This window comes from Podarcis erhardii (assembly GCF_964252035.2).
Source record: "Podarcis erhardii genome assembly, chromosome: 7".
NCBI classification, from domain to species: domain Eukaryota; kingdom Metazoa; phylum Chordata; class Lepidosauria; order Squamata; family Lacertidae; genus Podarcis; species Podarcis erhardii.
In genome coordinates this window covers 73361366-73388973 of record NC_138511.1, presented here as the reverse complement: position 1 = coordinate 73388973, position 27608 = coordinate 73361366, and the positions used below count along the sequence as shown (strand labels likewise).

General features: G+C 47.3%; 2 protein-coding genes and 1 long non-coding RNA gene across 3 annotated transcripts in view; 1 reads left to right on the top strand and 2 right to left on the bottom strand.

Moving 5' to 3' along the window:
- Window positions 1–5259, bottom strand: part of LOC309345902 (beta-1,4-galactosyltransferase 3-like) — a 37036-nt gene extending 31777 nt beyond the window's left edge. The window contains exons 1-2 of the mRNA XM_081869373.1: window positions 5086–5259; window positions 3368–3533 (exon numbers count right to left, since the gene is read on the bottom strand). The gene's annotated coding sequence lies outside the window, so the exon portion shown is untranslated. The remainder of the gene's footprint in view (window positions 1–3367; window positions 3534–5085) is intronic.
- Window positions 5260–7166: 1907 nt separating this feature from the next.
- LOC309346202 lies at window positions 7167–14887 on the bottom strand. Its single transcript, XR_014158460.1, has 2 exons — window positions 14523–14887; window positions 7167–9878 (listed from the first exon to the last, which is right to left on the bottom strand). It is a non-coding gene; the product is annotated as an uncharacterized lncRNA (long non-coding RNA).
- Window positions 14888–20594: 5707 nt separating this feature from the next.
- On the top strand, window positions 20595–25542 carry CTU1 (cytosolic thiouridylase subunit 1). The gene is made up of 2 exons (XM_081869339.1): window positions 20595–21151; window positions 24880–25542. The coding sequence occupies exons 1-2, from the start codon at window positions 20650–20652 to the stop codon at window positions 25434–25436; spliced, it is 1059 nt and encodes a 352-aa protein (XP_081725465.1). The 5' UTR covers window positions 20595–20649; the 3' UTR covers window positions 25437–25542.
- Window positions 25543–27608: the final 2066 nt, after the last annotated feature.

Genomic DNA, 27608 nt, shown 5'->3' with positions numbered 1-27608 from the left:
GCGGCTTAGGAAAAGGGGAAAAAAAGGGGGGAACCCGCAAGACATTTCATCTTGCGAAGCAAGCCCATAGGGAAATTCGTTTTGCGAAGCGCCTCCAAAACGGAAAACCCTTTCGTCTAGCGGGTTTTCCGTCTTGCGAGGCGTTCGTCTTGCGGGGCACCACTGTATTGGATCAACAATAATTAAGGCTGCAATTAAACTCTGTTTAATAGGCAGGAAACAGTGAGATGTCTGAGTAAACATGTTTATCTTTGGGGTGTAAAAAGTGGCAAGCTTCCACACCCTACAATGTTCTTCTGCAAGCAAAAGTGTAAATAAGAAATACATGTGCCACGTTACATTAACCTGTTCTCTCTTGGCTCTAAATTCAAATGGGTGGGGATTGGTTGTCCTATCTCAGTGATGAGACGACAAATGCTCATGGCCATTCGTTTAAAAAATATATTAACTCAATTATCTCGATTGGCACTCTACAAGTGCAATACTAAGACTGAGGAGGAGGGAGCTGACATCCAGGGCTACTCCCTCAACTGGCTGTAGTTAAGAAGGTGGGTGGTGGAGACAGCAATCCATCACTTCCCCAGCTGTCTCCACCCTCCTGTGCTGGGGCTGTTAACATGGGGGCTGATGGACATGTGTATAGGGGGACCCTTTGTGAAATTGCCGCCCACATGGTCTCAAAAATACACTGGCCCCAAAAGATCATTTAGCCTGTCCTGTGTGTGATCTGGACCCTCCCAGACAGGGGCGTAGCTGGGGTGGGGCATGTAATGTAATACGGACACTTTTCGTAAGAGGTAGATTGGGATACACAAACAAACAAGGGTCACTTATCCAAAAGGTTTATCTTAGAGATTTCACATGTCAGAAGGAGTGGCTTCCTGGTGAGTCAGGCTACCTTGCCTGCAGATCCCATCTGGTATGCCTCTACATTTCTATACAAGCTTGTTTCCATAGCTCCATGAAGGAACTTTTAGATGCAAATAATCTGCATTTGGCAGCCTAGCTTCCTGGTGAGTCAATCAAGGAACTTTCCGGATCCTCATGACCTCATTGGTATGAAAGTAAAACATAGAGAAATCAAACTACAAGACTGTGCATATGGTCAAGGTGGGAAGGTCATTTCCCACAGTCCTTTGCTTGAGCCAAAGCCATCTTTGGTTCACTGCTGAACATGAAATGGAGGCTAACAGGGAAAGCCTCATAACAGGGCCCTGATGCCAGCAGCGCTTGCTTATCTCAGCTTGTTCTTTTCTTCCAAAGTGTCACAGGCAGTGCAGATGGGAAAGGCCACTGGCTGACTGACCAAGTAGAGGCATCCAGCCCAGGCCACATGCTCCTACAGCTTTTGTGCATTGCAGATACCAATTGGGATCACAATCTCCATTTGAAGGTTTATCAAAAGAGGAAAGTCTTCAACAAGTGCCAAAAGACGATAGAGATGGCATTTATCTAATATATAATTGGAGGGCATTCCAAAGTGTAGGTCTCACCACACTCAAGGTCTGATTCTGACAATTCTAGAATACATTTTTCTTAATAAAGGAGATGGATGTTGCTGGGGGAATGCTGACTTTTTACTAGCAAATAATAAAATATTGCTCAATGTATGAGTACTAGGATAATGCCACTTCTCTGCAACAAATGTACTGTTAGTGGTGGAGGGGTGTTTAGATCCCATGTAACAATTGTACATTTATCACACAATAAAATGGTTATCTAGAAAAGCCCAGCCTCTTATTCACTCCCTGTTTCTCATATTTCTGCTAGTGCATTGATTAGTGGTGTGAACAGGTGGCTCTTTGCACTCCAGTTTCTACCTGTTCTGGGCCTTGATTCCCTTTTCCGGGCATTATTGCGTGTCAAAGCCTTTCCATGGCCCTGTTTGCATCTGCAGCTTCCAGGAAATTAGGTTCCAGCTGGAGGCAAAAGATGAAGAATGAATAACAGGAAACAGGTTTTGGACCTGGGGGCTTCCTGTTCTACTGCGTCATAATGCATTAACGAGGGCTGCGAAAGGCATGACCAGAGTTGGGCAAGGCAATCCTTTAAATGCAAAGTGGAGCCTTGGATTACAACAGATCCACCCAATTCTAGCCAGTGAAAGTCCATCACTCAGCTTCACTTAGGGGCATAAAGGCCATATAATGGTCAATTGAAGGTGTGAAGTCTCCTAACCCCTCAACTTTATAGTGTTGATCATGTTTCAGAAGTGACTATAGGGTGAGGCTGCCCCCTAGTGACAGAATCACCATCCTCATTTCACATATACACTCACTGAGCCTGAACTGGCAGGAAATGACCAGGAATGAGACCTTGGGATTGCAGTGGATAGCTCAATGAAGGTGTTGACCCAGGATGTGGCAGCTATGAAAAATGCAAATTCCCATCTAGCGATCACTAGGAAAGCAACTGAAGCTGAATTTTGGAAGATTTAGGATTGGGAGCAGGGGGAGTGAGTTTCATAGTTGAACTATGCACTGTGTGAATAAGTACTCACCCTGCAAACCCTTTAACAGTTTCACTCCCTTGGAAGTTGAAATCAGTTTTTTTTACACTGCATATATTGTGGAGTTTTAATATTGTTGTGTTTTCCTCACCAATCATGATTAAATATTTAAGTTATTTATTTACCTCCCTTCATCCAAGATCTTAGGGTGGTTGACAGCATAAAAACACAAAATAAAAATAAGAACAAGACAAACCCATGACCCCACCTCCCACAAAAAAACATTTAAGAGGACTTAGAATGTTAATCAGCTGAATGCCTGATTGAATAGGAACATTTTCACCTGACACTTAAAGATGTATAATGAAGGTGTTAGGCGAGCCTCCCCGGGGAGAACATTCCACAAATGGGGAGTTACATTAATAGAGGCCTGTTCTCCTTTTGCCATCCTCCTAACCTCTCATTGAGGAGGCACACAAAGGGCCTCCAAAGAGGACTGCAGATTTTGGGTTGGTTCACATGGGGATACGTAGTCTTTGAGGTATTGCAGTCATGAACAGTTTAAGACTTTATAGGACAAAACCAGCACTTTGAACTGGGCCAGGAAACCGATTGGAAGCGAGTGCAATTAGGCCAGGATCAGTGTAATATGCTCAAACTGTCATACCGTGGTGAGCAACCTAGCAGAGGAATTCTACACTAGCTTAATTTTCTGAACCATCATCAGAAGCTGCTGCACATATAATGCATTGCTAGAAGTTACCACAGCATAGATGATAGAAGTTGGGCTCTATCCCTGTCCAGATAGGGGCACAGTTGGGCCAGCAGCTGAAACTGATGGAAGGCATTTCGCGCAACTGAGGTGACCTAAACCTCAAGCAACAGCAAAGCATCTAGAAGTACCCCCAAGCAATGTACCTGCTCCTTCAGAGGGAGTGTAACCCCATAAGAGCAGGCCACCTCCCATCCATCCGGTCTAGGAAACCACCCACTAACAGTCTTCTCTTGATTGAGCTTCCGTTGCTGGCTCCCATCCAGTCTTTTACTGAGGAAAGACAATGGTCCAGCACATCAACTGCTGCACCTGCAAGTATAAAGAAGAAGCAGAGCTATGTGTCATCAATATATTGCTAACAGCGTACTCCAAACTTCCAGATAACCCCACTCAGCTGTTTCATGTTGGTGTTAAATAGCATAGGTGATTAAATAGAACCCTGAGGAACCCCACATTGAAGGGCCAAAGAGCAGTCCCCAACCATCCCCCTCTGGAAATGATCGTCCAAGTAGGACCTGAACCAACGCAAAGCAGTGCCACCCACCTCTAACTTCGACATTTGCTCCAGAAGGATACCATGGTCAATGGTATAAAAAGCAACTGATAGGCAAAGGAGAATTAACAAGGACACATTTTCTTTGTCTCCCAACTGAGGTCATCAACATACAGGGCAACTAAGAGCCGTCCGAAAACACACAGGATCCATTAGCATCTGAGGACAGACCATCTTAATAGGTCCCCCCTATCTCTGCATAGGAGGAAAGGTGCTGAAAGCCTAAATTTCAACAGGAAGCAATTTGACCATGATAAGGAGCTGGTGTCAACATTCCAAACTTTCAGATCAACTTCTTCCTGTGCAGTAGAGAAAACAAGATCCAAAGTGTGGCCTGCCAAATGTGTTGAGCCAGCGATATGCTATGACAGCCCCATGGTCATCACGGCAATCTTGGGAGTTTTGAGCCACCCCAGACACGTGACATGTGAACCACCTCAACATTCTGTTTAAGTTATTTTCTAAATTTCACTAAGAACTCATGGCCTAAACCAGGACTGTGAAAACTTCAGTTCATAAAAATCTTAATTATGTACGATTGGGGGGGGGGGAGCTATGGAAACAACTAGCAAGCTATGGAAACAACTAGTAATAAGCAGGACAGGTAGCCAAAGCAGGACTAGATCGCACCAGATTGTTGTAAGGATTTTAAGTAAACTGGGGGAGGGAGATAAGAGAGAACTCGGACAACTGATAACACCCTCAACTACAGCTGTTAGAAAGCTACGGCGAAAGGGGTCATAATGTGGGTGAAAACAGACAAGGAAAAGATAAAGAGTCCGCGGAAGGAGGGAGGGGTGTCGTGGATTTCGTTTAAAGAAGCCCCCCCCCCCGCTCCCGTTTAACCGACTGCTCCTCTTCCTCCATCAATTCCGGCGCTGCCACAAAAAGAGGCGGCGGGGCGGGGAGAGCGCGCCGAAAACCCCAGCATCCGGAAGCGGGCGCGGAGAAAGCCTGAGCGCGCTGGGCTGGGGGGAGAAGGGCGGGAGCCCCCCGAGAAGAGCGACGGCCATCGGGTCCCGGAACCCGAACCTCCCGCGAAGCCCGAAGAAACGGGAAGCGGCGTCGGCGGAGCCTCCCTACAGGGACGGTCCCTCGGCCCCGCCTCCCCAGCGCCAGGCAACGGCTCGCCGCCGCCGCCGCCCCCTGCGCCTCAGCCTCCTCCTCCTCCTCCGCGGGGCCTCGGCGCCCCAAACCTCCTCCAGCGGCCGAGCCTGACCCTCCCCCCCTCCAAGCGTCCCGCGCGCGCGCCCGCCCGCCTCCGCCCCCCCCAAATAACCGCCCTCGCGCCAGGCCCGCCCCGCTCACCTGACAGAAGTCCCGGCAATAGGCGCCCGACGAGCCCTCGCCCACCCCCTGCTCGCTGAGCTCCGCCTGCAGCTGCCGGAGCCGAGCGCTGAGGCCGGCGGCCAACCGGGGCATCTCGGGCTGCAGGGCCGCGTCAGCCTCGGCGTCCGCCATCTGCACCCGGCTCCACCGCGCGTAGGCAACGAATCACGTGACCCCGCAGCCGCTGACCACATCGGCGGGGGACGGGCCCACGTGACCCGACGGCCCCGCCCACTCCCGGCTCCTTCTTCCCTCCCGCCCCATTTCCCAGCGCTGCCCAATGGGGAGGAGGGGCGGGGCTACTTCGGAGAGGCGGGGGAGGAGGGAAGCTTCCGGCGTGGAGCTGCAGCAAGAAGGGCGAATGCGATCCGCAGATATTACAGTTCTCTGGAGAGACTTGTTTATTCGCTCGTTATAATGTTGGTTTTCCGTGCTAGTTACAGATCTTTTTTTAAAAAAAATATTTGTCATAGAAAATTGGAAATGTTTTGCTTTTCAGTTAAAAAGCAACCTTTTAAATTTTGGTACATCACAGCATTCAGACCTTGGTTTTTTCTACCTTGTTTTAACTATTTGCCAATTATTTGGAATTTTTGTTTCATATTCTTTTCTAACCGCTTCTATGTACCTTCATTATAGACATACATTAGGGGAAGGGCAGTTTAGAAATGGAGTGAATAAACAAATACCTTCACATCATCTTGTGTAGGCTCAGCAGAGACTCTGACCAGAGTCATTCTGAGCTTCGTGTTATTACTGCCCCTTTATATGCTAACTTAGCTGCCAACCTAGCAGTTTGAAAACACATCAAAGTGGAAGCAGATAAATAGGTACCATTCCGGCGGGAAGGTAAATGGCGTTTCCGTGCGCTGCTCTGGTTCGCCAGAAGCGGCTTAGTCATGCTGGCCACATGACCCGGAAGCTGTACGCCGGCTTCCTCGGCCAATAAAGCAAGATGAGCGCCACAACCCCAGAGTCATTCACGACTGGACCTAATGGTCAGGGGTCCCTTTACCTTTTATATGCTTAAATAAACAAAATGTATTCTACTAAGGCCTTTTAAGGGCAACTGTTAAGGAGCATTTAAAATAGTTAGAAACTGATCATGTCCTGTCCTATTTTGGACATTCTGCTGGTGTTCTAGGAGAGTTCAGCATTTTTCGGGAAAACTGACACAATTAAGAGTAGCAATGACACAAAAATTAAGAGTAGCAAGAGAAACACCACAGTTTGTATGCAGTCTTGTTGAAGCACATGATACATCAGTACCCAGTTTACAGCACATTTTGGCATATATGAAGTATACGTTTCATTCCTTCCCTCCCCTTCCTATAAGTGCTAATTGTTGTTCATACAAAATACCTTTTACTTTGATCATCAATCCAAGCAATGGGGGGGGGGATGTACATTATTCGTCCTTCTCACCTCATTATGGAGTGAGTTCTAGGCATGGTGCTATTTCTGACCTTGGCAGGTAAGAGAGCTGTGGCTTACACATGTGTCGATAATGTGTGCTTATGGGCAGTGAGCTAACCATTCATATGTCATTCTGAAGGAGAGGACAGGTTAGGATACCCTAAAACCTGTGTAGTCACCCACCCCCCAACCAGCCTCAAGCCTCAAGACTTTTCAAAATTAATTTATCAGAAGCCAAAAGCATTAGCTAAGCATTTGCTCTGCTGTAACAAAGGTAGCTGAGAAGAACAATGTGTTGTGCTTCCCAGGCTTTAGTTGACCTTGCCAGCAGCACATCCAACTTGCAACTTTCTCCGGGAACAGCGCCAGTAGAATGAGAGATAAACAATTCTATGCAAGCTCAGGAGATTGGGAGGGAAGGGGGACTTGAAAGAATGGATAAAAAACTGCATGTAAAAATGTTTTCAGTTTGTGCTCGCTTGTGAGTTATCACACTTGCTTCTTCTGCTACCTAGAAGGTAGAATAAATAGCTCTTTCTCTGGTTTAACCCTTCGGTGTCTGTTGACTCCTTCTTCCCTTCCCCGAGCGCAATGCTCTTTCCACCTGTGAAAAAGGCTTAAAAAGGCTACAATTCATATATAGGTGAAGCATAAGGTGTTTTATTTCTGTGTTGCATTAAACACCTAATGACCCATTGCAATACAATGTTAATTTAACTCAGCAGAGCACAGTGACTCCCTAAAGAATTACTTGCTTTTATTTGAATGGGTTCCCATCCTTTGCAAAGTGCTGTAAGATCTTTTTCGGCCGTGTAAAATACGAGTACAACTTTCAGATGTTTCAGTGCCCTACCATAACAAAGATGATTTTGAGCAGGTGATCTGTGTGCCTGTTCAGTCTGCTGTCCAGAGATTGTGGTGGTGCAATTTCAAGACACGTATTCTTGTAACCACATTTAGATACACAGCTCTTCATGCAGAGCAGGATGGTGAACCTTTGGACCTCTGCATGTTGCTGGATGGTATCACAGCAAGGGAAGATGGGAGTTGTGGTTTAGGGTGTCTGAGAATCCAATCAGAAATGAAAATAGGAGTTGCTGCATTTCACAGAGTTGTCGGAGACCTGGAACAAAAACCATGCAAGCAAATAGGAGTCATATTTGTTATCTTTATTTTAGTCTGCAAACATCACAAAAAAACTGCATAATTTCCTGCACTGTTTTTGACATTTTCCTTCCACTGAAATGTATTAAAATTGATCAGAACCTGGAGATCCAAGGAAATGTATTCTAATAGCAGCCAACACCTTGGGATCTGTCTCAGAACAGCCCTGAAAAGGTCTGTTTATGTTAGACCATGATACAGAAAGACACTGCCAGAATAATGTATTTATATGCTTACCACTTTACGATTACACATCATGAAGTGGGACTGAGGCAATCAAAAGCTTTTGCCAGAATAAATTGGTTAAGTCTTTAAGACGTTGCGTTCCAAATATTTATCTCAATGTGATGTACAAAGTATAATAAAAACAACTAAAACAGTTTTAAAAAGCACAAAAATAACCAGAGATGGATTTTAAAATTCTATGTTGGACAATAAAACACTATGTTAGACTAAAATAACTATATATCTGCTTAACCCAGATCAAAACACTTTAACATGGGAGTTTAAGAGAAAGGAGTTGCCGGGCCAAATCTACTGCTTCAGTCAATGGCACCAACTGCATCACACTGGCAAGGGGGTCCAATATTGCTTCTTAAACTGTCATTACTTTAACATCCACTTCTCCATCAAACATAGCTTCCTGTTTAACTTGCAGGATTCCCTCTGAGTTTGTAGGTTCTAGCTTAACCTGCTGGATTGCCTCTGAATTTGTAGATCCTGAAGGCAAATTAAGACTCTCATGTAGGCAGGCGGGGTCTTTTTGTTCAAACACTTCCAAATCTGAAAGGCAGGTAAGACTGTCCCCAGAAACATTTTCCTCCTGCTTAATCTGTACCTTCTTAATTTGACCATTTGAAATATGCATCGACATGTGATTCGTAAACTCTGTTTCGAAATAGTAGAATTTTTTACAGCCACTAAAGTTGCACGCGTAAGAAGCATCCCTAAAATGCTGGGCTTCATGGTGGTAGAGCTGCCCCAAGTCACTGAAAACAATGTTACAGCCACTGAGCTCACATTTATAACGCAGATTGTCATGTTGCTGTTTGTGATGGAGCAGCTCATTCACTGATCCAAACCTAGCATAGCAGCCCACTGACACACACATGTACGGCTGAGGGCCACTGTGAACATGTTCATGCTCCTGTAGATGGAATGCCGAAACAAAATGCCGCCTGCAGTATGCACACCTCTCTCTCCTGTTTTTCATGTCCATGTAGTGCATTGCATTTTGATCATTTTCGTGTTCTGCTTTCAAGTGGACACTTAAGTACTTGAACTGCTTATACACCTTGGAGCAGTCCGTGCCTGGGCATGGGTACAGGTCCCTGTCCTGCAAGTGGCAGTTTTCTAGCTTACTAAACGTGACGAAATCCTGCGTGTCAGTTCTGGGTTGTTCTCCAAGAGCCACAGAAGCAATTCTGGCTAGACTGCTCATCGCCAGCCTCTCTTTCTTCAACAGCAACTTCTTCTTACCACGGTATTTCCTACTAGGAGGCATTTTTACATGTTCCATCACATGCTTCACAAAGACATCCTTCCTCTTGAACTTTTTTATACACACAGGGCATGTATAAATGCCATCTTCCATATGCATCTTGGAATGGTGAAGTATTCTGGCCTCTATACATTCCTTTTTGCAAATAGCACAGAAAAATTTGTACTGAAGCCACCTCTGGTACCTTTCTGAGGACCCAATGGGCTTTTTAACTCTCACTTTAGGCTGATTTATTGTATCTTGGCCTTCAGAATTATTATCTTCACTATCACTCAGGAAAACATCTAGCATAGCAGTTTCATTGAAAGACATATTCCTGCAACTCAGATCATCCTCTGAATCAGAAACTTCTTTTCTTCTCCAGTGTCGCTTCAGAGTTTTCCAGTCCCAAAATTCTGGATCAAATGGCCAATACGCCTTTAAAGCCAGCAGCAGCTCACAACACACAGAGTTTTTTCCATCCAATTTTTTATCTTGTTGCAGGTAATGCTCTTCTAGTAGACTGTATCTTTCCTCGCTTGGCTCAAGTAAGTAGTCAGCTGACATGCTCTTCTTACTTCGAAGTCTTCTGGCAGAAGGCATGCAATTGTTTTGATGTTTTGTTTGTGTTCATGTCATCATTTTCATTTGATCGGAGCGGCAGGGCTCTCACACATAACAAAACAGGCACAACAAGGCCTGCTTCTTCTGCCTATAGGAAAGAAGAAAGCACAAGTCAGATCTTAATTTAGCCCCCAGAGATCTATCTTAAAGACAAAAGGGAGAAAAATGAAAAAAGTGGACGGGATATCTGAGTAAGATGCTCTTTCTTCAGATTTCTAGACATTTCATAGAATTGTAGAGTCGGAAGGGACCATGAGGGTCCTCTAGTCCAACCCCCTGCAAGGCAGGAATCTTTTGCCCAACATGAGGCTTGAACCCACAACCCTAAAGTTTCTCTTGCTCCACCGACAGAGCTATTCCCTCTCAATCCAGAAGCGATTGCAGCAGATTTGGGGAACCCGTTGCCCTTCAAATGTTGCTGGAATCCCAATTCCCATTAACCCCAGCAAGCATGGCCAATGGCCAGGGATGGTGAGAGTTGTAACTCAGAAGTATCAGAATGGCCACATGTTCCCCACCCCTGGATTAGAGGGTTATAAATAGATACATACTCTGGCATTTCATATTTCAATCTTATTTCAATTTCTGCACCATCCACTTACTGTAATGTTCTAAGCCAAGCCACGTCTTCTAGAGATAAAATGGAGAGATAAAAGCATAAAAACAACTCTGCTGAGTCAGATCCAAGGCTCATCTAGTTCAGCATCCTGTTTTCACTGATTTCTGTTTAACAAACCTGCTCCACCTCTCTTTTAATTGTTTTCTCAATGGTGAACACATGATTAACATTCATTTTACAGAAAGAATAACCCTAGAAGGAAAACCCTGATCCTAAACCTCTGCTGCTTTGAGGAATATATTTGGACGAAGAAAAGGCTACCGTGTAAACCCTTACACAAATCCGGAGTGGAGTCCCTAAGACAGTTGGATGGAGCCATGCAAGCTGGTGCCAAACTTATTGCTCTGCTTTCCTTTGGAGCACATCAGCAAGGCTGAGAAGGGGGTGTTGCTAAGGCAATGGTTTGATTTCACCCCTGGAAGCACACTGCATTGTCTCTGGAGATAGATGGGTGCCAACAACAACAACCTACAGATTGCTTCTAGCATATGGAGTAGTCCGTCAATGACACTTTGCAATACACACACACACACACACACACACACACACACACACATTTTATACCTTCTTTTGTATCTTCTATTCAAAAAGGCAACTCTTTGCTGCTTAGTTTATTCATTATCCCACAGGGAGAGGCACAGATGTCTTGCTATATGTCAAGCAATGGTAGATTCCCTGTGATTCAGCTTCACGCTTCCCTAGCGAACCAGAGTGTTCTGTTGCTTAGACAACCCATAGGTTGCTAAGTTGCAAGGGTTAGTACCTATTTTTTCTTAAAGGGCTAGATGTTCTGAATAAGTGCTCACTGGGGAAAGCAAGCTCTGGCACTCAGTTTCCAGTCCCCTTCCTCCTGCATACGCAACCTTCCCATGATTTTAAAAAGAAAGATGATGCCCTACCTGTAGATTATGATATAATGCACTAACACAGCTGAACCATGAATTGCTGTAAGCTTCAAGGAGTGTCTCTCGCTGTTGTATTAAAATCTAAGAACAGGATGTGGCCTCTAAAGTCACCTAGGCTAACCCCTCTTCTAATCTTCACAATGACATGTTGCACAACTTCTATGGACTGGATCACTTCCAACCATCACTTCTATTTTATAATAATTTCTATTAAATTTTCAATTTTACATTTCAAAATAAACATTTTACAAACTTTAAAATATCCAATGACTTCCCTTCTTCTCCTTCATTTTACATATCATGCATTCCCACATATTTTCCATGCAAATCAGTTTTCCACTTTTACACCCATCAAAAATTATTTACTCTGTTGTATTTATCTTAGTGCTGCCAGTGTTTTCAGCTTTATAGTTATTTTCCATATTCAACAAATGTTTTCCACTCTTCTTTAAATATATGTTCTTCTTGCTCTCTTATTCTATTTGTTAAATCTACCACTCCTCTTTAGCTGGGACCTTGTTCACTTTCCATTTTGGGGCTAACAAAACATGGGCGCAGTTGTTGCATAAATAAATAATCTTTTCTGACGCCTAGGAATTTCTGTCTGGGTTATTCCCAAACCTCCAACAATCACTTCTTAAACCACTGCAATTGAGCAACCACCTCACAGAAACAATTAACACACATCATTCATTTTGAAGAGAAAGGCTGCTATTTTAAGTACAGCAGCTTAACACCATCATATGTCACTAAGTAAACTGTGACTAATTGTCATGTGTCTAAGGTGCTCTTTTGCAGCAATTTCCCGTGCATGTGTTAAATCAAAGAATCATAGTAGAGTTGGAAGGGACCATGAGGGTCATCTAGTCCAACCCCTTGCAATGCAGAAATCTTTTGCCCAATGTAAGGCTTGAACCCACAACCATGAAATTAAGTGTCTACCTGTAGCCTTTTCAGGCCTTGCCTATGGATTGGAAGAGCATTGCGCCCGGGAGAGGGAAGTGGGAGTCAAGCAGACACTCAAGGGTTGATTCAGAGAAAGAGCTTTATTGCTACCATCCGGGCTGGTTGAAGGAGCAACCGTGATAACTCACAAGCTTAGCACAAATTTTACAATCATTTGCACAGAGCATATATTCCCTCCAGTTCCCTCCCCCTTCTCCCCCTCCTCAGGAGTCTTGCCTCATGAGTTTCCCTGAGCATGAACAGAAAGCTCCTGTCTGGAGACTCTTGGTGCCCTTCCCAGGAAAAAGGGGGCCTTGCGTGTCAGTGTGTCCAAGATTTGTTGCAACTGGGTAAGATAAGACTCAGTTCCCAGGCCTGCTTATGCTTGGCATTGACAGAGCCTATTCATTAGCTTTTTGAAGCTTTCATGTACTGATAAAAATAACGTTTTGCTTATGCAGCAGCATCTTGTGAGAAAGCAGAGAAAAGCTGAAGCTGTGGATTTTTAGAAGAGAGAAAGGGGAAATTTGGTTTTGAGGCCTGGGGTGAAGTCTTGAGGCCTGGGGTGACTTCAGGGTGACTTCACAGACAGGATTTGGGTATCCTGTCCCTTCATACCGACTAAGTCATGTTAGTATACGTTTTTCAGTGTTCTTCTCCTATTTTTTCATATTTCTATTAGTCACAGGTGCCCTGTACACTTTGCCTACGGGCAGGACTTGCAGAATTGAACTGTAGGATTTGATCATTACAGCCTTTCCCCCAGCTTTGCTCCCACTCATCCCCAACCAGAATGACCAGCAGTCAGGTGTGGTGGGAGTTGTAGTCCAAAAAAATCAGGACAGCACAAGGCTGGGAAGGCAGATTTTAAAAGTCACATAACAAATGCTCAACAAGTACAGCACTGTTGCTTTAAAGTTTGGGATCACAAGCCCAGCTAGTTCACATAGCTAGCCAAGGATAAGCCATTAACAAAGGTACTGATTGCTGGTCATTAGCACAACAAAGAGAGACTCCTGGATCTGTGCAAAGCAGGGGTTGCCAAGGTGACCGGGTAGGGGAGTGATGTCACAGTAAAAGATGTGCAGGTTTGAGGAGGGGGGGGCAGAGGATAGAAGGGTTTAGTGAGGTGTGTTGGAAGAAGGGTGGGCAACAAAGGCAGACCTCCATGAGCTGCTGGGCAGAGCAAATGGCCAACTGCTGCTTTAGGCTTAAGCTATGGCAAGAGCCATGAGAGATAGATACTCTTGGGATATAATGCTCTGCACCTCCTTCACTGCAGACTTCCAGGTGTAAATATGTTAAATAAACCTTTAAAGGCACTAGTCTCTGTTGTACCTCGATCTTCCCAACAACCCTTGGTGAGCACCTAGAACCCCACATTTTGGCAGAGATTGTGGGGTATGGTGCAACCTTCCTAACCGTATTTACAAAACGGCAAAAGGTTTCCAACCCATCCTTGCATATTCTCAGCCATAGAAGTTTTGATGCAACACCCCTGTCCCCTGAACATAGGAAACATGGGCCTCTTCATATCTTGATGCTATTAGAACAGAGACCCAACAAAAGGCTACAGGGACCTACCAATGTTCCCCCATGCCCCCTAACATCCGATCCAGGCATATTGGTTTAAAAAGGAAAAACACTAAGAAAGATTAATTCCTCCTAAACTAAGCATGGACTGACTGATTCATACACCCAACCAGCCCACCCGTGGCCCCCAGCCTCAAATAAAAGTTCACTTCCGATTTAAAGAAAGCCCACATTCCTCCTGATGGGAGAGATGCGCGTCCCACAAGCTCGCAGGAGCCCTCATCCTGAGATCAGAGTTTACTTTTGCTTTAAAGCGACCCTCCCTCCTGTTTTAAAAGAAAGCCGACTTCCTGCAGGGTAGGGACCCTTCCCCACCAGCGGCCCCGGTTTCTCACAAGGCTGGGTTCAAGAGGGTCTGTCTGGGAGGGAGGACGTAAGTAGGAAAAGGAAGAAACGGAAGGCACTCTCCCCACCTCCCCAAAAAGTCCCACTGAAAAGGAGAGCTGCCTTCCCTTCTCAGCCCTGCACACCTCTTTTTCTTTTTCTTTTGGAAGACAAGAGGGACGAGAAAACCTTATTCCACCCGTGGGGAAGCTTGGCTGCCATGCAACAACCACCCCCTTAGGCTGCTGAGAAGGGGAAGCCCCGCAACCCGCCCCCGGTGGGCACAACGGAACTTGCTTCCGAGTAAACCTACGCAGGCTTGTCTGCCAGTCAGTCAAACACTCACCGTTCCTGGTCGGTCTGTTGGGCTGCCTGCCGAGGGAGAGAGAGGCGGAGGCGGAATGGGAAGGGAGGAGGGGGAAGAGAAAGCAGAGCTCCGAGTCCCCCCATTGAAAGCTGAGACAATCGCGCGCCGGCCGGGGGCCGGTCGTCTTAAAAAAAAACAACCCCGAATATGCGCCTGCGTATTTGCGTTCTCCCTCCACAACCCATACATAAAAAGGAATAGGAAGGACACCAGCCAACCGGAGCAGGGGCTCTCGTGACGTCCCCGACGGGCAGCGGGAGTTGATTGGCGGCCGCGGGGAAAAAGGGGAGCGGGGCTAGAACCGAAGCCGAGGGGCGGGGGGAATAAAGTAATGAAGAGGGAAGGCGGGAGAGAGAGAGGCAGTCTATCAGATCTATCAGATCAGAGTTCCAGCCACACAGCGCATCACGTAAAGTTTTATATATATAAAGTTTTATATATATATAGAATAGGGCTGAAAAAACTTTATATATATTCTGGGCCTGTGAATAAACAAGAGCTGTTTGAAGGATCGCTGTGTCGTCCGATATGTTCACTCACAACAAGATTGCTGCCCGCCATGCGTTCTACCACCGGAACCAGGCAGAGGGGGAGTCAATTAACAACTACACCGCCGCCCTCCGACAGGCCGCAGTGCACTGCGAGTTCCGAGACTTAGACGATGCTCTGATGGATCGAATCGTCTGTGGGGTCCGGGACATCCGTCTGCAACGGCGTCTCCTCGCCAAGCCAGACCTCACGCTGCAAAAAGCAATTGAGGAGGCTGTGGCCTCGGAAGCTGCCAAACGCTCCACCCAGGAGATCCGCAAGGCCAGCAGGCCGCGTCTTGCTAGGAAGCCAGTTCCAGTGCATCATGAAGAGGCCAGCAGTGACGAGGCATCCTCCAGTGAAGACAATGACGTGCACCAAACAAAGCGGGAGCGCAGGAAGTTCAAACAGAAGTCCAAGGGCCAATTGGAATGTGCCGGCTGTGGAGGCAACCATTCCCATGGCAAGTGTCAATTCAGAGATGCCATCTGTTGGAAATGTTCCAGAAGGGGCCACATCGCTAAGGTCTGCCAATCGGCTCCGTCTGACACCCCCCCTTCACTGACTCACAAGTCCAAGTCTTCGCTCCAGTCCGCCAAGGAAAGCTCCAGTCTGCCAAGGAAAGCTGTTTCGCTCTCACCAACTGCCACTGCCCGTCCGGAACCACGATTGGCCAAACAGACTTGCCTACGCAACGCAAACTGAACGTCACTGTGCTCATTGAAGGAGCTCTGTGTGACATGGAGATCGACACCGGGTCTGCCCCGTCCATCGTGTCTTGAAGCACCATCAAAAGACTCGTACCCAGAGTGTCCAAAAGGCAACTTGACTTTCACTGCATACACCTGAGAGACTACCAGGGAAACGACATTCCCGTGGTAGGCGTTGGCCGGTTCCGAATCGCCTTCAAGGATTTTTCGGGCCTGCTCCGACTGGTGGTGGTCGAAGGTCAGCGGCCAAGCCTCCTAGGGCTAGACTGGTTTGATGTCCTCGGCCTGGAAGTCACCGGCATCAACTCCATCTCTAACACAGAGAGTGAGGGTCTGATCAAAGACTTTGCTGAGGTTTTTGACGGCACTTTGGGTCAATATACAGGTATGCCCATCTCCTTTAGCCTTGATCCACAAGTCACCCCCATCAAGCTAAAGCTACGCCGGGTTCTGTTTGCTCTCAAGGCTAAGGTGGAAGAACAACTGGACAAGCTCATTGCCCAAGGAGTTTTGGAGCTGGTTGACCACACCAAGTGGGAAACCCCCATCGTCACACCTGTCAAGCCAGATAGGTTGGTGAGAATCCGTGCCGACTACAAGTGCATGATCAACAAAGCACTTCAGCAGCATGCTTGCCCGGTTCCTGTTGTCCACCACCTGCTGCATTCCCTGGGTGAGGGTAAGGTCTTTGCTAAGCTGGACCTTGCCCAAACCTATCAACAACTCCACAGGTGGAGTTCCTGGGCTATCTTACCGATGCCTCCGGCCTTCACCCGGCAACATCCAAGATCCACGCTATCCAGCAGGCCCCCATCCTAAAGAACAAGATGGAGTTGCAGGCGTTACTGGGACTGAACTTTTGTAACATGTTCCTGCCCCACAAAGCGATGGTAGCCGAGCCTCTTCATCGACTCCTCAGCACGAAGACACCTTGGTCCTGGGGTTATCGGGAGATGGCGGCCTTCATTGTGGTCAAGGCTCTCCTTTCATCAGACGGTGTGCTGGTACAGTACAGTGAAGCCAGGCCGCTGGTCCTTGCCTGCGACGCCTCACCTTTTGGCATCGGCGCTGTCCTCAGTCACTGTTTTCCAGACAGAAGAGAAGCACCGCTCGCCTACTTTTCCAGGACGCTATCTCCGACCGATCAGAATTACAGCCAGCTCAACAAGGAGGCACTGGCACTTGTGGCTGGAGTGAAGAGGTTCCATGAATACCTCTATGGCAGGACTTTCAACCTCATCACTGACCACAAGCCGCTCGTGGGCCTCCTCGCCGGTGATCAACCAACTCCACCAGTCCTCTTGCCACGCATGCTGCGATGGACTGTTTTCCTGGCTACCTACCACTACCAGCTCGTCCATCGCCTGGGGAAATCTATGGGCCATGCCAACGCCCTCAGCCGTTGCCCTCTTCCAGTGTTTGTAGAAGACTCGGCTCCTGCTTCAGTTTCCTTCAGTCATAAGGGGATTCAAACATAGCCCTGCATTGTTACTGATATTAATGCTTAATAGAAAATAAAAAGTCTTATAAAGTTTATATTTCTTGGTGGAAGGTGAAGAGGAGCCCCATATGCAGATGGGCTGAAGTGGACACATATGAATGTGAATTGTTGTACTGACCTTAAAATCTTGAGATATAAGTGGGGTATTTTTTTGAGCATTATATGTGTATTTACTTTTATTTATTTATTTAGTTGGAAAGGGATGACTTTGCCAGGAGATCCTGTGACCAATTTGCTCCTGGGCTCCTCATAGTGTTAAAAATACCATCTTCCTGAATGGTGAGTAAAGGCTACTGATAGGGGAGGTCTCCATCTGGTCTGAACAGGCCAGAGGAGGTGACAAGGAAAATTAGAAAGATAAAGGTTAATGTATTTAAAATAATAAACTGGGAATACAGTAGTACCTCAGGTTAAGTACTTAATTTGTTTCAGAGGTCCGTTCTTAACCTGAAACTGTTCTTAACCTGAAGCACCACTTTAGCTAATGGGGCCTCCTGTTGCTGCCGTACCGCCAGAGCACAATTTCTGTTCTCACCCTGAAGCAAAGTTCTTAACCTGAAGCACTATTTCTGGGTTGGCGGAGTCTGTAACCTGAAGTGTATGTAACCTGAAGCGTATGTAACCCGAGGTACCACTGTACTGTATAAAGAAATGGGATAATAGGACGTAAAAGAAGAAGTAGGGATAAAATAAGTTGGCAGTTTGTGTGGAGGGTAAGATAGAAGTATGAAAAATGGGGAGAACTGGGAGCTCAATACCATTTGCATCTGGCACAGATTTATTAATGGCTCATCACCTTCCTTTGTTCAATTAACAACTCATACTTAGTGGCCATTATCCGGTTGAAAAGGCTACTGGATTGAGGATTCAGAGGGCTTGATTAAATTCTAACCCTATACTGATTCCAAGAATTTAGGACAGCCCCCCCCCCCAACAACGAAAACTATAAAAATACAAAACTCCATCAACCATACTTCATAAGGCTTGGTGATGCCCTAAGTGATTTTACATCTTTATTAGTAAAACAGGATCACAGGCATAGACCCTTCCCCAAGCCTAAGAATTCCAGATGCAATTTTAAAAGTTCCTGGAGTTTGCAGAAAGATTGTTTGGAGGGCCAGAGAATAGACACTACCTTCAGAGAGTTGTGTAGGGGGAGCTCAAGGAGAGATGAATAATGCTAAAACCTTAAATAGGTTTGCAGGGGTTCCAAAAGTGTGTCTAGACAAGTTGGCATGCTGGCCAATGAGAAGGGGTCAAAATGAGAGAATGAAATCCAGGTAGGTGTGCTTAGGCATAGTTTCTAGAGAGAAGACCACAGTAATATAATACAGATGTTTCTGATAAGAAGTCTATTGGGCCATACAAACAAACAAGGATCACTCATCCTGAAGGATGGTCCTCCTCAATACCTTTATCTATCAGAAGGAGTGACTTCCTGATTCTATGGTTCTATCTGGTCTGCATCTACATTTCTATAGAATTTCTGGTTGGATTTCTTTTGAAGCCTGCCTCCATAGCTCCATGAAGGGACTTTTAGATGCAAAAATCCTGCATATGGTGACCTTTTGTTTACCCTTCATTTTACCTTTTTACCAACCTAGCTTCCTGGTGAGTAAATCAAGGAAATTTCTGGTTCCTCGTGACCTCACTGGTAAGAAGGTAAAGCATAGAGAAATCAAACTATAAGACTGTGTATATTGTCAAGGTGGGATGGTCTTTTCTCATGGTGCTTTGCTTGAGCCAAACCCATCAAGATATAGATAGAGAGATAGAGAGATAGATGACATATAAATGCCTAATAAAAGTATTGCCCAACTAGGGTTGCCACCTTTGTACTGGCAAAATACAGGGCAGGGAAGGGCAGTTGGCGGCAATTTTTCCATCTCGTGCTAAAGTGACTTCTTTTTTCCACATACTTTTAATTGATTTTCATACAATTTAACAAATTCATAGAATCATAGAATCATAGAGTTGGAAGAGACCACAAGGGCCATCGAGTCCAACCCCCTGTGAAGCAGGAAACACCATCAGAGCACTCCTGACATATGGTTGTCAAGCCTCTGCTTAAAGACCTCCAAAGAAGGAGACTCCACCACACTCCTTGGCAGCAAATTCCACTGTCGAACAGCTCTTACTGTCAGGAAATTCTTCCTAATGTTTAGGTGGAATCTTTTTTCTTGTAGTTTGGAACCATTGCTCTGTGTCCGCTTCTCTGGAGCAGCAGAAAACAACCTTTCTCCCTCCTCTATGTGACATCCACATGGCTATCATATCACCCCTTAACCTCCTCTTCTCCAGGCTAAACATGCCCAGCTCCCTTAGCCGTTCCTCATAAGGCATCGTTTCCAGGCCTTTGACACCACAGTTCAATTCAGAATTCAATTCAGTTTCAGTGACTTCAAAGCAATCCATTGCAATCTATTGCAGCCTAACAGGATGCCTTCTTTGGAATTTGTCTCACTCTCTCTCTCTCTCTCTCTCTCTCTCTCTCTCTCACACACACACACACACACACACACACACATTTGTATATTTTTCTGTGCTTGGCTACCCAGAGCTTAAATACATGACCTTTCACACACCCTTTCAAACACCCGCATTTGGTTAGGATCCCTAATTTGACACAGAGAGAGAGCGCGCTGAAAAACAAGCCAAAACTGTTATCAATACAGTGGTACCTCGGGTTAAGTACTTAATTCGTTCCGGAGGTCTGTTCTTAACCTGAAACTGTTCTTAACCTGAAGCACCACTTTAGCTAATGGGGCCTCCTGCTGCCGCCGCGCTGCCGAAACACGATTTCTGTTCTCATCCTGAAGCAAAGTTCCATGAAGCACTATTTCTGGGTTAGCGGAGTCTGTAACCTGAAGCGTCTGTAACCTGAAGTGTATGTAACCTGAGGTACCACTGTACAGGACATAGCATTTTGCATTGAAATACTGGACAACCCTGTATTATACAGGACAGGTGGCAACCCTATGCCCAACTGTGGGTTTTGGATGGATGCATGGTGGCCTAACTTGGGCTCATTTAACGGGTTGCAATTGAACCTCCTCCGTCCAGGAGCGGCCACTGCGCGCCATCCGGCTGCCCGCTGCGCCAAGCCAAGCGGGCTGCTTCTTGCTGGCAAGCGCTAGCAAGGACTGCTCTTAGGCTCTGAACAGCGCAGTTCCAGGTGAGCGCCACCAGCCCCGCATTCGCAAGCACCGCTGGGGGCACCGTAGAGGAAGGCAGGGCCCGGATCCCGACAGCCGGCCTGTGGCGGTGCATGCTGGGAGTTGTAGTTTCAGACGCAGGCGACCGGAGGGGTTTGCAAGGCAGCTTCCGAGCAGCTGGAAGTGGACGAGGCCCTCCTCGCTGGCCCGGGATGCCGGCGCCCGTGCTCTGCGCGAGTTGCGGGTCCCGGCGCGCCGCGCTCCGCCGCCCCAAGACGGGCCAGGCGCTGTGCCGGGAGTGCTTCGTGGCGGCCTTCGAGGCGGAGGTGCACGGCACGGTGGTGTCGGCGCGGCTCTTCCAGCCGGGCGAGACGGTGGCCATCGGGGCGTCGGGGGGCAAGGACTCCACGGTGCTGGCGCACGTGCTGCGGCTGCTCAACGAGCGCCACGGCTACGGCCTGCGCCTGCTGCTGCTCTCCGTGGACGAGGGCATCGCCGGCTACCGGGACGACTCGCTGGCCGCCGTGCGCCGCAACCAGGGCCGCCTGGGGCTGCCGCTGCACGTGGTCTCCTACCAGGAGCTCTACGGCTGGAGCATGGACCGCATCGTCCGCCACGTCGGCCTCAAGAACAACTGCACCTTCTGCGGGGTCTTCCGGCGGCAGGCGCTGGACCGAGGCGCCGCCTTGCTCGGGGCTGACAAGATCGCCACAGGTGCGGGGACTGGGGGTGGAGGGGGTCCGGGATGGGGCGCTCCGGGTGCGGCGGGGCTCCCGAGGTCCATCAGTGCCGGCCGGTGTGGTCAGCCGTCTGGGGTGATGGGGTCTGTCGCCCAACAGCACCCGGAGGGCCGCGGCTTACCCATCTCCGTCTAAAGAGCTTCTGAGCAACTGCAGAGGGCACGGCAACAAGGAAGCTCTTGCGGTGCCACAACCTTAACTCAGGAATACATAACTATTTATTGGGAGCACTTTTACTCCCCTATTTCAAGTTAGAGACTTCTAAGTCATAGAATTATAGAGTTGGAAGGGACTTCCGGGGTCATCTGGTCCAGCCCCCTGCAAATGCAGGAATCTCCACTAAAAGCATCCATGACAGATGGCCGTTCAACCTCTGCTGAAAAACCTCCAAGGAAGGAGAGTTCACCACCTTCCAACAGAGTCCATTCCAGTGTCAGGACAGCTGTTACCATCAGACCCTTCTACCTGATGTTTAGTCAAAATCTCCTTTCTTGTAACTTGAATTCATTGGTACGGGTTCTACCCTCCAGGGCATGAGAAAACAAGTTTGCCCCATCCTCCTTGTGAGAAGCCCTTTAGATATTTGAGAAAAAGGGTCCCAGAACCGGTTGCAAATATTAGTATAATAATAATAATAATAATAATAATAATAATAATAATAATAATATATTATCCCCCCTTTCTAATATTTTATTTTCCATTCTTCCATTTTACAATATTCAACAATAAATATAAATCCACACAAATCCAATGATATTTTCTGCAACTTCCCTATCTCCCTTTCTTGCGGTTTCTTATTTTTCTATCAAATTCTTACTACATATCTTAATTTATCCTTTTTTGCCATTTTATCCTTTTTAATTCCCTTAGATTTCTTACTGCTCATGCTTATATCAGTCCTAACGTTTTTAATTGTTTGCAATTTATTTTCATATAGTCAATAAATTTTCCCCATTCTATTATAAAGAGTCTATCATCTTGATCTCTTAATCTTCTGGTAAGTTTTGCCATCTCTGCATATTCCATCAGGCCATTGGTCATACTGGCAGACCCTGATGGGTGTTGGAGTTTGGAGGGTCACATGTTCCCCACAATTGCCCTATTTAGAGATTGCTGCTGCTGCGACTGTTCCCTGGTGCAATAAATGTACACATAAACACACATTAAATATATAATATATTAAATATTATCTATAAGCAACACAGCTACCCACGTGCTTTTCATTTCTCCCTTGAGTAAGGCCAAACTGCTTTGTCTTCCTTACTCTCTTTGCATAGTGAGACCATGCAACCCTCCCCACCCCCACTTCTAAGCCCAATGTGATTTTTGGGGTGAGGAAGGACTTTGCTTTGCATGCTGCTCTGTATGACCAATAGCCCTACTAGATCAGACCAAAGGCCCATCTAGTCCGGCGTCCTGTTCTCGCACTGACCAACCAAGTGCTTGCTGGAAACCCACAGCCAGCACAAAGCAAAAGGGGTGCTTGGTCACAATTTGTGGCCTTTGGTTAGGGGCCCAACTGATGGGCATGCTGGGAAAGAAATTGGGACAGTCAAGGCGGCTGAAGGAAACCTCCAGGGAGCAAAAAACGACCAAAGTTAGCCTCAATGAGGCAGAAGGCTGATGACCAGCTTCTTCCTGCTTGCTTTTCAGGAGCTGTAACTGCCCTTCCGAGTTAGGTCTTATTCCAGACTCATCCGGCATTGCTGAAGACATGGCCCCTTGTCTGCCTTATGTAGTTGACTCTGGATCTATAGGCAAACTTCGGGGTGGCAGGATCTACTTTGTGCATTTTAATTTACTGAGGTCCATCAGCCAGTGCCTGATGCAGAAAAGAGTCGCTCAGGGGCACAGACATATGCAGGTGGTGTTAGTAGGTGGTCTCTTGTGCTGGGCCCTAGATCGCTGACCCTTCCCTCCCTGATTCTTTTTCATTGAAATTTTGCTTGCAGGGAGTCTGGGCTCCTTGCACAGCACAGTACAACCCACCAGCTTAATTTGCCCAAAGGCCACCTTTACAGGGAGGTGGGGTGGCATTTACCTGGTTTCCTGGCGCGGTTGTTGCTGCAGGTTACTGGAAACGGAAACAGTGAGGTGATTGAGCGTTCAACACTGTGCAGATGCATCAGGTTGGCTCTGCGGGTGCATCAGCACAGTGCTGACCTGCCAAGCGCTTCACGCTTCTCCCTCTCTATAAACTGTAGTGATGCTTCTGCCAGAAGGCCAGATAAGCGCATACACACAATTGATCTGTACATGTAAAGTAGCATATCCAAACACTATGCCCATTTCCACTGCAGGCCTGCACCCCGACTCCTTTTAAATACCTAGCAACAACCCTGCATCCACTTAGAATTAAGGATCTGGGGGCTTCTGAGTGCATTTAATTAAGAATAAAAAATCCCACTCGATTACCGTATTTTTCGTCCCATAGGACGCTCCGTCCCATAGGACACACCTAGTTTTTTGGGGGGAAATAAAGGAAATTTTTTTTCCTTTATTTCTCCCCCAAAAGCAGGTCGGGGAAACCGAACCAGGTCGAGGAACAGCGGGATGGCGGCGCTGCGCCTCCCTGCTGTCCCCCGAGCTTCTGGGGCTCTGCTTCAGGGTGCTCCGCCCGCCGGGCGGCAGGCTGCTATCCGCAGCATGGGGAGCCCTGCGGGGAACTCCTGTAGGGCTCCCCATGCTGCGGATGTCTGCCTGGCGCACGGGGCGCTCTGCTTCAGGGTGCCTTGCCCGCCGGGCGGCAGGCTACTATCCGCAGCGTGGGGAGCCCTGCGGGGAACTCCTGCAGGGCTGCCTAGGCTGCGGATGTGTTCCCGAAGCGCCGGGCGCTCTGCTTTCAGCGCGCCTGGTGCTCCGGGAAGCAGGCTACTATCCGCAGCCTAGACAGCCCTGCGGGAACTCCCGCAGGGCTGCCTAGGCTGCGGATGTCTTCCTGAAGCCTGGAGAGCAAGAGGGGTTGGTGCGCACCGACCCCTCTTGCTCTCCAAGCTTCAGCGAAAGCCTGCATTCGCCCCATAGGACGCACCCAGATTTCCCCTTCATTTTTTGAGGGGGAAAAGTGCGTCCTATAGGGCGAAAAATACGGTATGTTAACAAGAAAGGCAACCACAGAGAACCACCAACGCAGTATGCCTCCATCTGGAGTTCCTAATTGGTGCTTATAAATATTAAGGATAGATTGTAACTTGTAATTATTTGTATATTGTTGAATGGTTATTGTTGTTGGCTTATTGAGATGGTTTAAAAGAAAAGAAAAATAAAGAAGGGGGGGGGGAATCCATTCCTGGTTTTTCCCTAAGCTCCCTCCATCTGCCTACTTTTTGGGGTGGGGGAGGAATATAATAGAGCTAGTGCAATATAGTGCTTGGAGTGCTGGAGTAGAACCTGGGAAACAAGGGTTCAAATCCTCGCCAACCCAAGATGCTTCTCATCCTATCCTACCTTGCCAGGTTGTTGTGGGAAATAAATGAGCCGGGAGAACCATGTCCGGCACTTTGAACGCCTTGGATAAGAAGAAAACTTTTTAGCTATTGCTATAGTTAAATAATTGGAAATCCATATCCCTTGTGAATCTGCTGCTAATTGTACTTAGAAATCTACTGGCAGATCTTGATCTTCATTCCGCCTATACCAAGGATAGCCAGGAAGGTGCATGAACTGTTGACTCGTCCTGCTGCTGTCTGATTCATTCTTTAGGTCATAACGCAGATGACATCGCTGAGACGGTGCTGATGAACTTCCTGCGGGGGGACGTGGGGCGCCTCCGGCGCTGCGCGGACATACTGACGGGAAGTGAGGGGCAGCTGCCGCGCTGCAAGCCGCTGAAGCACGCCTACGAGAAGGAGATTGTGCTGTACGCTTACTTCCAAGGCTTGGACTACTTCAGCACCGAGTGCGTGTACTCCCCCAACGCCTACCGCGGACACACTCGCGCCCTGCTCAAAGATCTCGAAGCCACGCGGCCCAGCACAGTGGCTGACCTGGTGCACTCGGGCGAGCGGCTGGCGGTGCGCGAGGATGTCCGCATGCCCACCCAGGGCACCTGCCAGCGGTGCGGCTACCTCTCCAGCCAGCCCCTCTGCAAAGCTTGCTTGCTGCTGGAAGGGCTCAATCGTGGCCTCCCTCGGCTGGGCATCGGCAAGCCCAGCCGGCTGCAGAAAGCTTTGCTGGGCGGGGAGAAGCCAGAAACCAGCTTACGGGAAGAGGAAGGCCCTCGGCAGGCAAAGCGAGGCCCGAGGGCCATAGACTTTTGAGCCTGTCCCTACCTATGGTTCCCATCATCCCTGACAGTTAGCCATACTGGTTGCAGCAGTTGTCCCAACAACAACTGGAGGGTTTTATTTAAAATCAAATTATATTCTATATCAGGGGAGTCCACCTCCCAAGAGACTGCGATCTACTCACAGAATTAAAAACTGGCAGTGATGTACCCCGTATTTTGTAGTTGTTGAGCTTTTTTGAGGGAGGGAAATGACAAAATTGAGTAAAGGGGAAAAGTCGCTCACCAAAAGATTGCTGAGAAAGCAATCTGTCAAGCAGCAAAAACTCCGTCTTCTGTTCCAACAATCATGCAAAAATGGAGGACGGGGCAAGGAGGAGGGGCTGGATGCTCTGATGCCAACAAAAAGGAGTCCGCGACCGACAGTGATCTACTGGAACCTTCCTATCAACCTGTTGGACACTCCTGTTCTATATTATCTATTTCCTACTGGTCTAAGAGCAGGGACATCATTATTATTATTATTATTATTATTATTATTATTATTATTATTATCATCATCATCATCATCATCATCATCATATTTTTGGTTGAAAGCCAGGGTATAAACAAATAAACAAAATTTACAAAAAAAATAGTGTGTGCTCATGTTTCTTTAACTGTTAACGGAGTAACCGATCTCTGTGTTGATTCTGTCTGTATACTCTGTCTTTCCTGATTAAGACCAAGATGCACCTGTTTTGTAATTCTTGGTGAAAAGGTGGCAATAATGAGCAGCTACTTGTGAACCCAATAGAAACAGGGCAATGGTTTGCCAGGGTCTGCTTTCTGGGCACAACTTTTCCCTTTATACAACGGGGGGGGGGGGGTGGCCTGGAAATTCGAGACAGTTGGACTCTGACATCCCATCACTCCTGATTTATTCTCCCTGGAGCTTGTGGGAGTTGGAGTCCAATGATGTCTGGAGGACCAGATTCCCTCTCCCTGCAGTACTGCTTAGGCCAGCAACGTGCCAAGCTGTAGTCCTGGTTGGTTCACCACACTAGGCAGCTGTGCATAGGACTGTTGAGTTCATGGTCATAGCCTCAACAGCTCCTGACCAGTAGAGAGATAGGTGGGGATAAATCGTGCAGAAAACGGAATATACCCACACCCAAGCAAGTATTCTGAGTCACAGAACTGAAGTGGGCCATGTAGCCCATCCTTCTGCTCCAAGCAGGAAATCCAGAGTGATACAATTCCAACAGATGGTTGTCCAAGCAGGGCCAATCAGAGAGAAGACCAGGAGGGCCATTTGTTCTGCGATCTTAAGCTCAAAGGGGTCCTCCAATTTAGACACTTGTTAGTTTTTTGTCATTTGATAAGTTTTGCAGCCTTTTTTATGCACATTGGATCAATGTGTATTTAAGCAGAATTGGACACACTCCACTTTAAGAGCTTCAAATTTAATCAAATAAGAGGTGTTCTGGTAAAATACCTTTTTTTTGTTTTGTTAGCTCATAATAGATGATGGCATATTAAAGAGTTGCAAATATTATTAAGAATTAATGTTAGTAACAACCGGAGGAAAGGAAGACATAACATCTTACAAGGACAGGAAGAAGCACCATGAACTGGATACAGTGGTACCTCGGGTTAAGAACTTAATTCGTTCTGGAGGTCCGTTCTTAACCTGAAACTGTTCTTAACCTGAGGTACCACTTTAGCTAATGGGGCCTCCCGCTGCTGCCGCACCGCCGGAACACAATTTCTGTTCTCATCCTGAAGCAAAGTTCTTAACCCGAGGTATTATTTCTGGGTTAGCGAAGTCTGTAACCTGAAGTGTCTGTAACCCAAGGTACCACTGTAATTGCCACAGAACAAGGAGATAGTTTGAGTTCCTCACTTGTAGTTTTATAAATCAATTAATGTGTCAACACAAATAAAGGTAAAGGTACCCCTGCCCGTACGGGCCAGTCTTGACAGACTCTAGGGTTGTGCGCTCATCTCACTCTATAGGCCGGGAGCCAGCGCTGTCCGCAGACACTTCTGGGTCACGTGGCCAGCGTGACAAGCTGCATCTGGCGAGCCAGCGCAGCACACGGAACGCCGTTTACCTTCCCGCTGGTAAGCGGTCCCTATTTATCTACTTGCACCCGGGGGTGCTTTCGAACTGCTAGCTGGGCAGGAGCTGGGACCGAACGGCGGGAGCTCACCGCACCGCGGG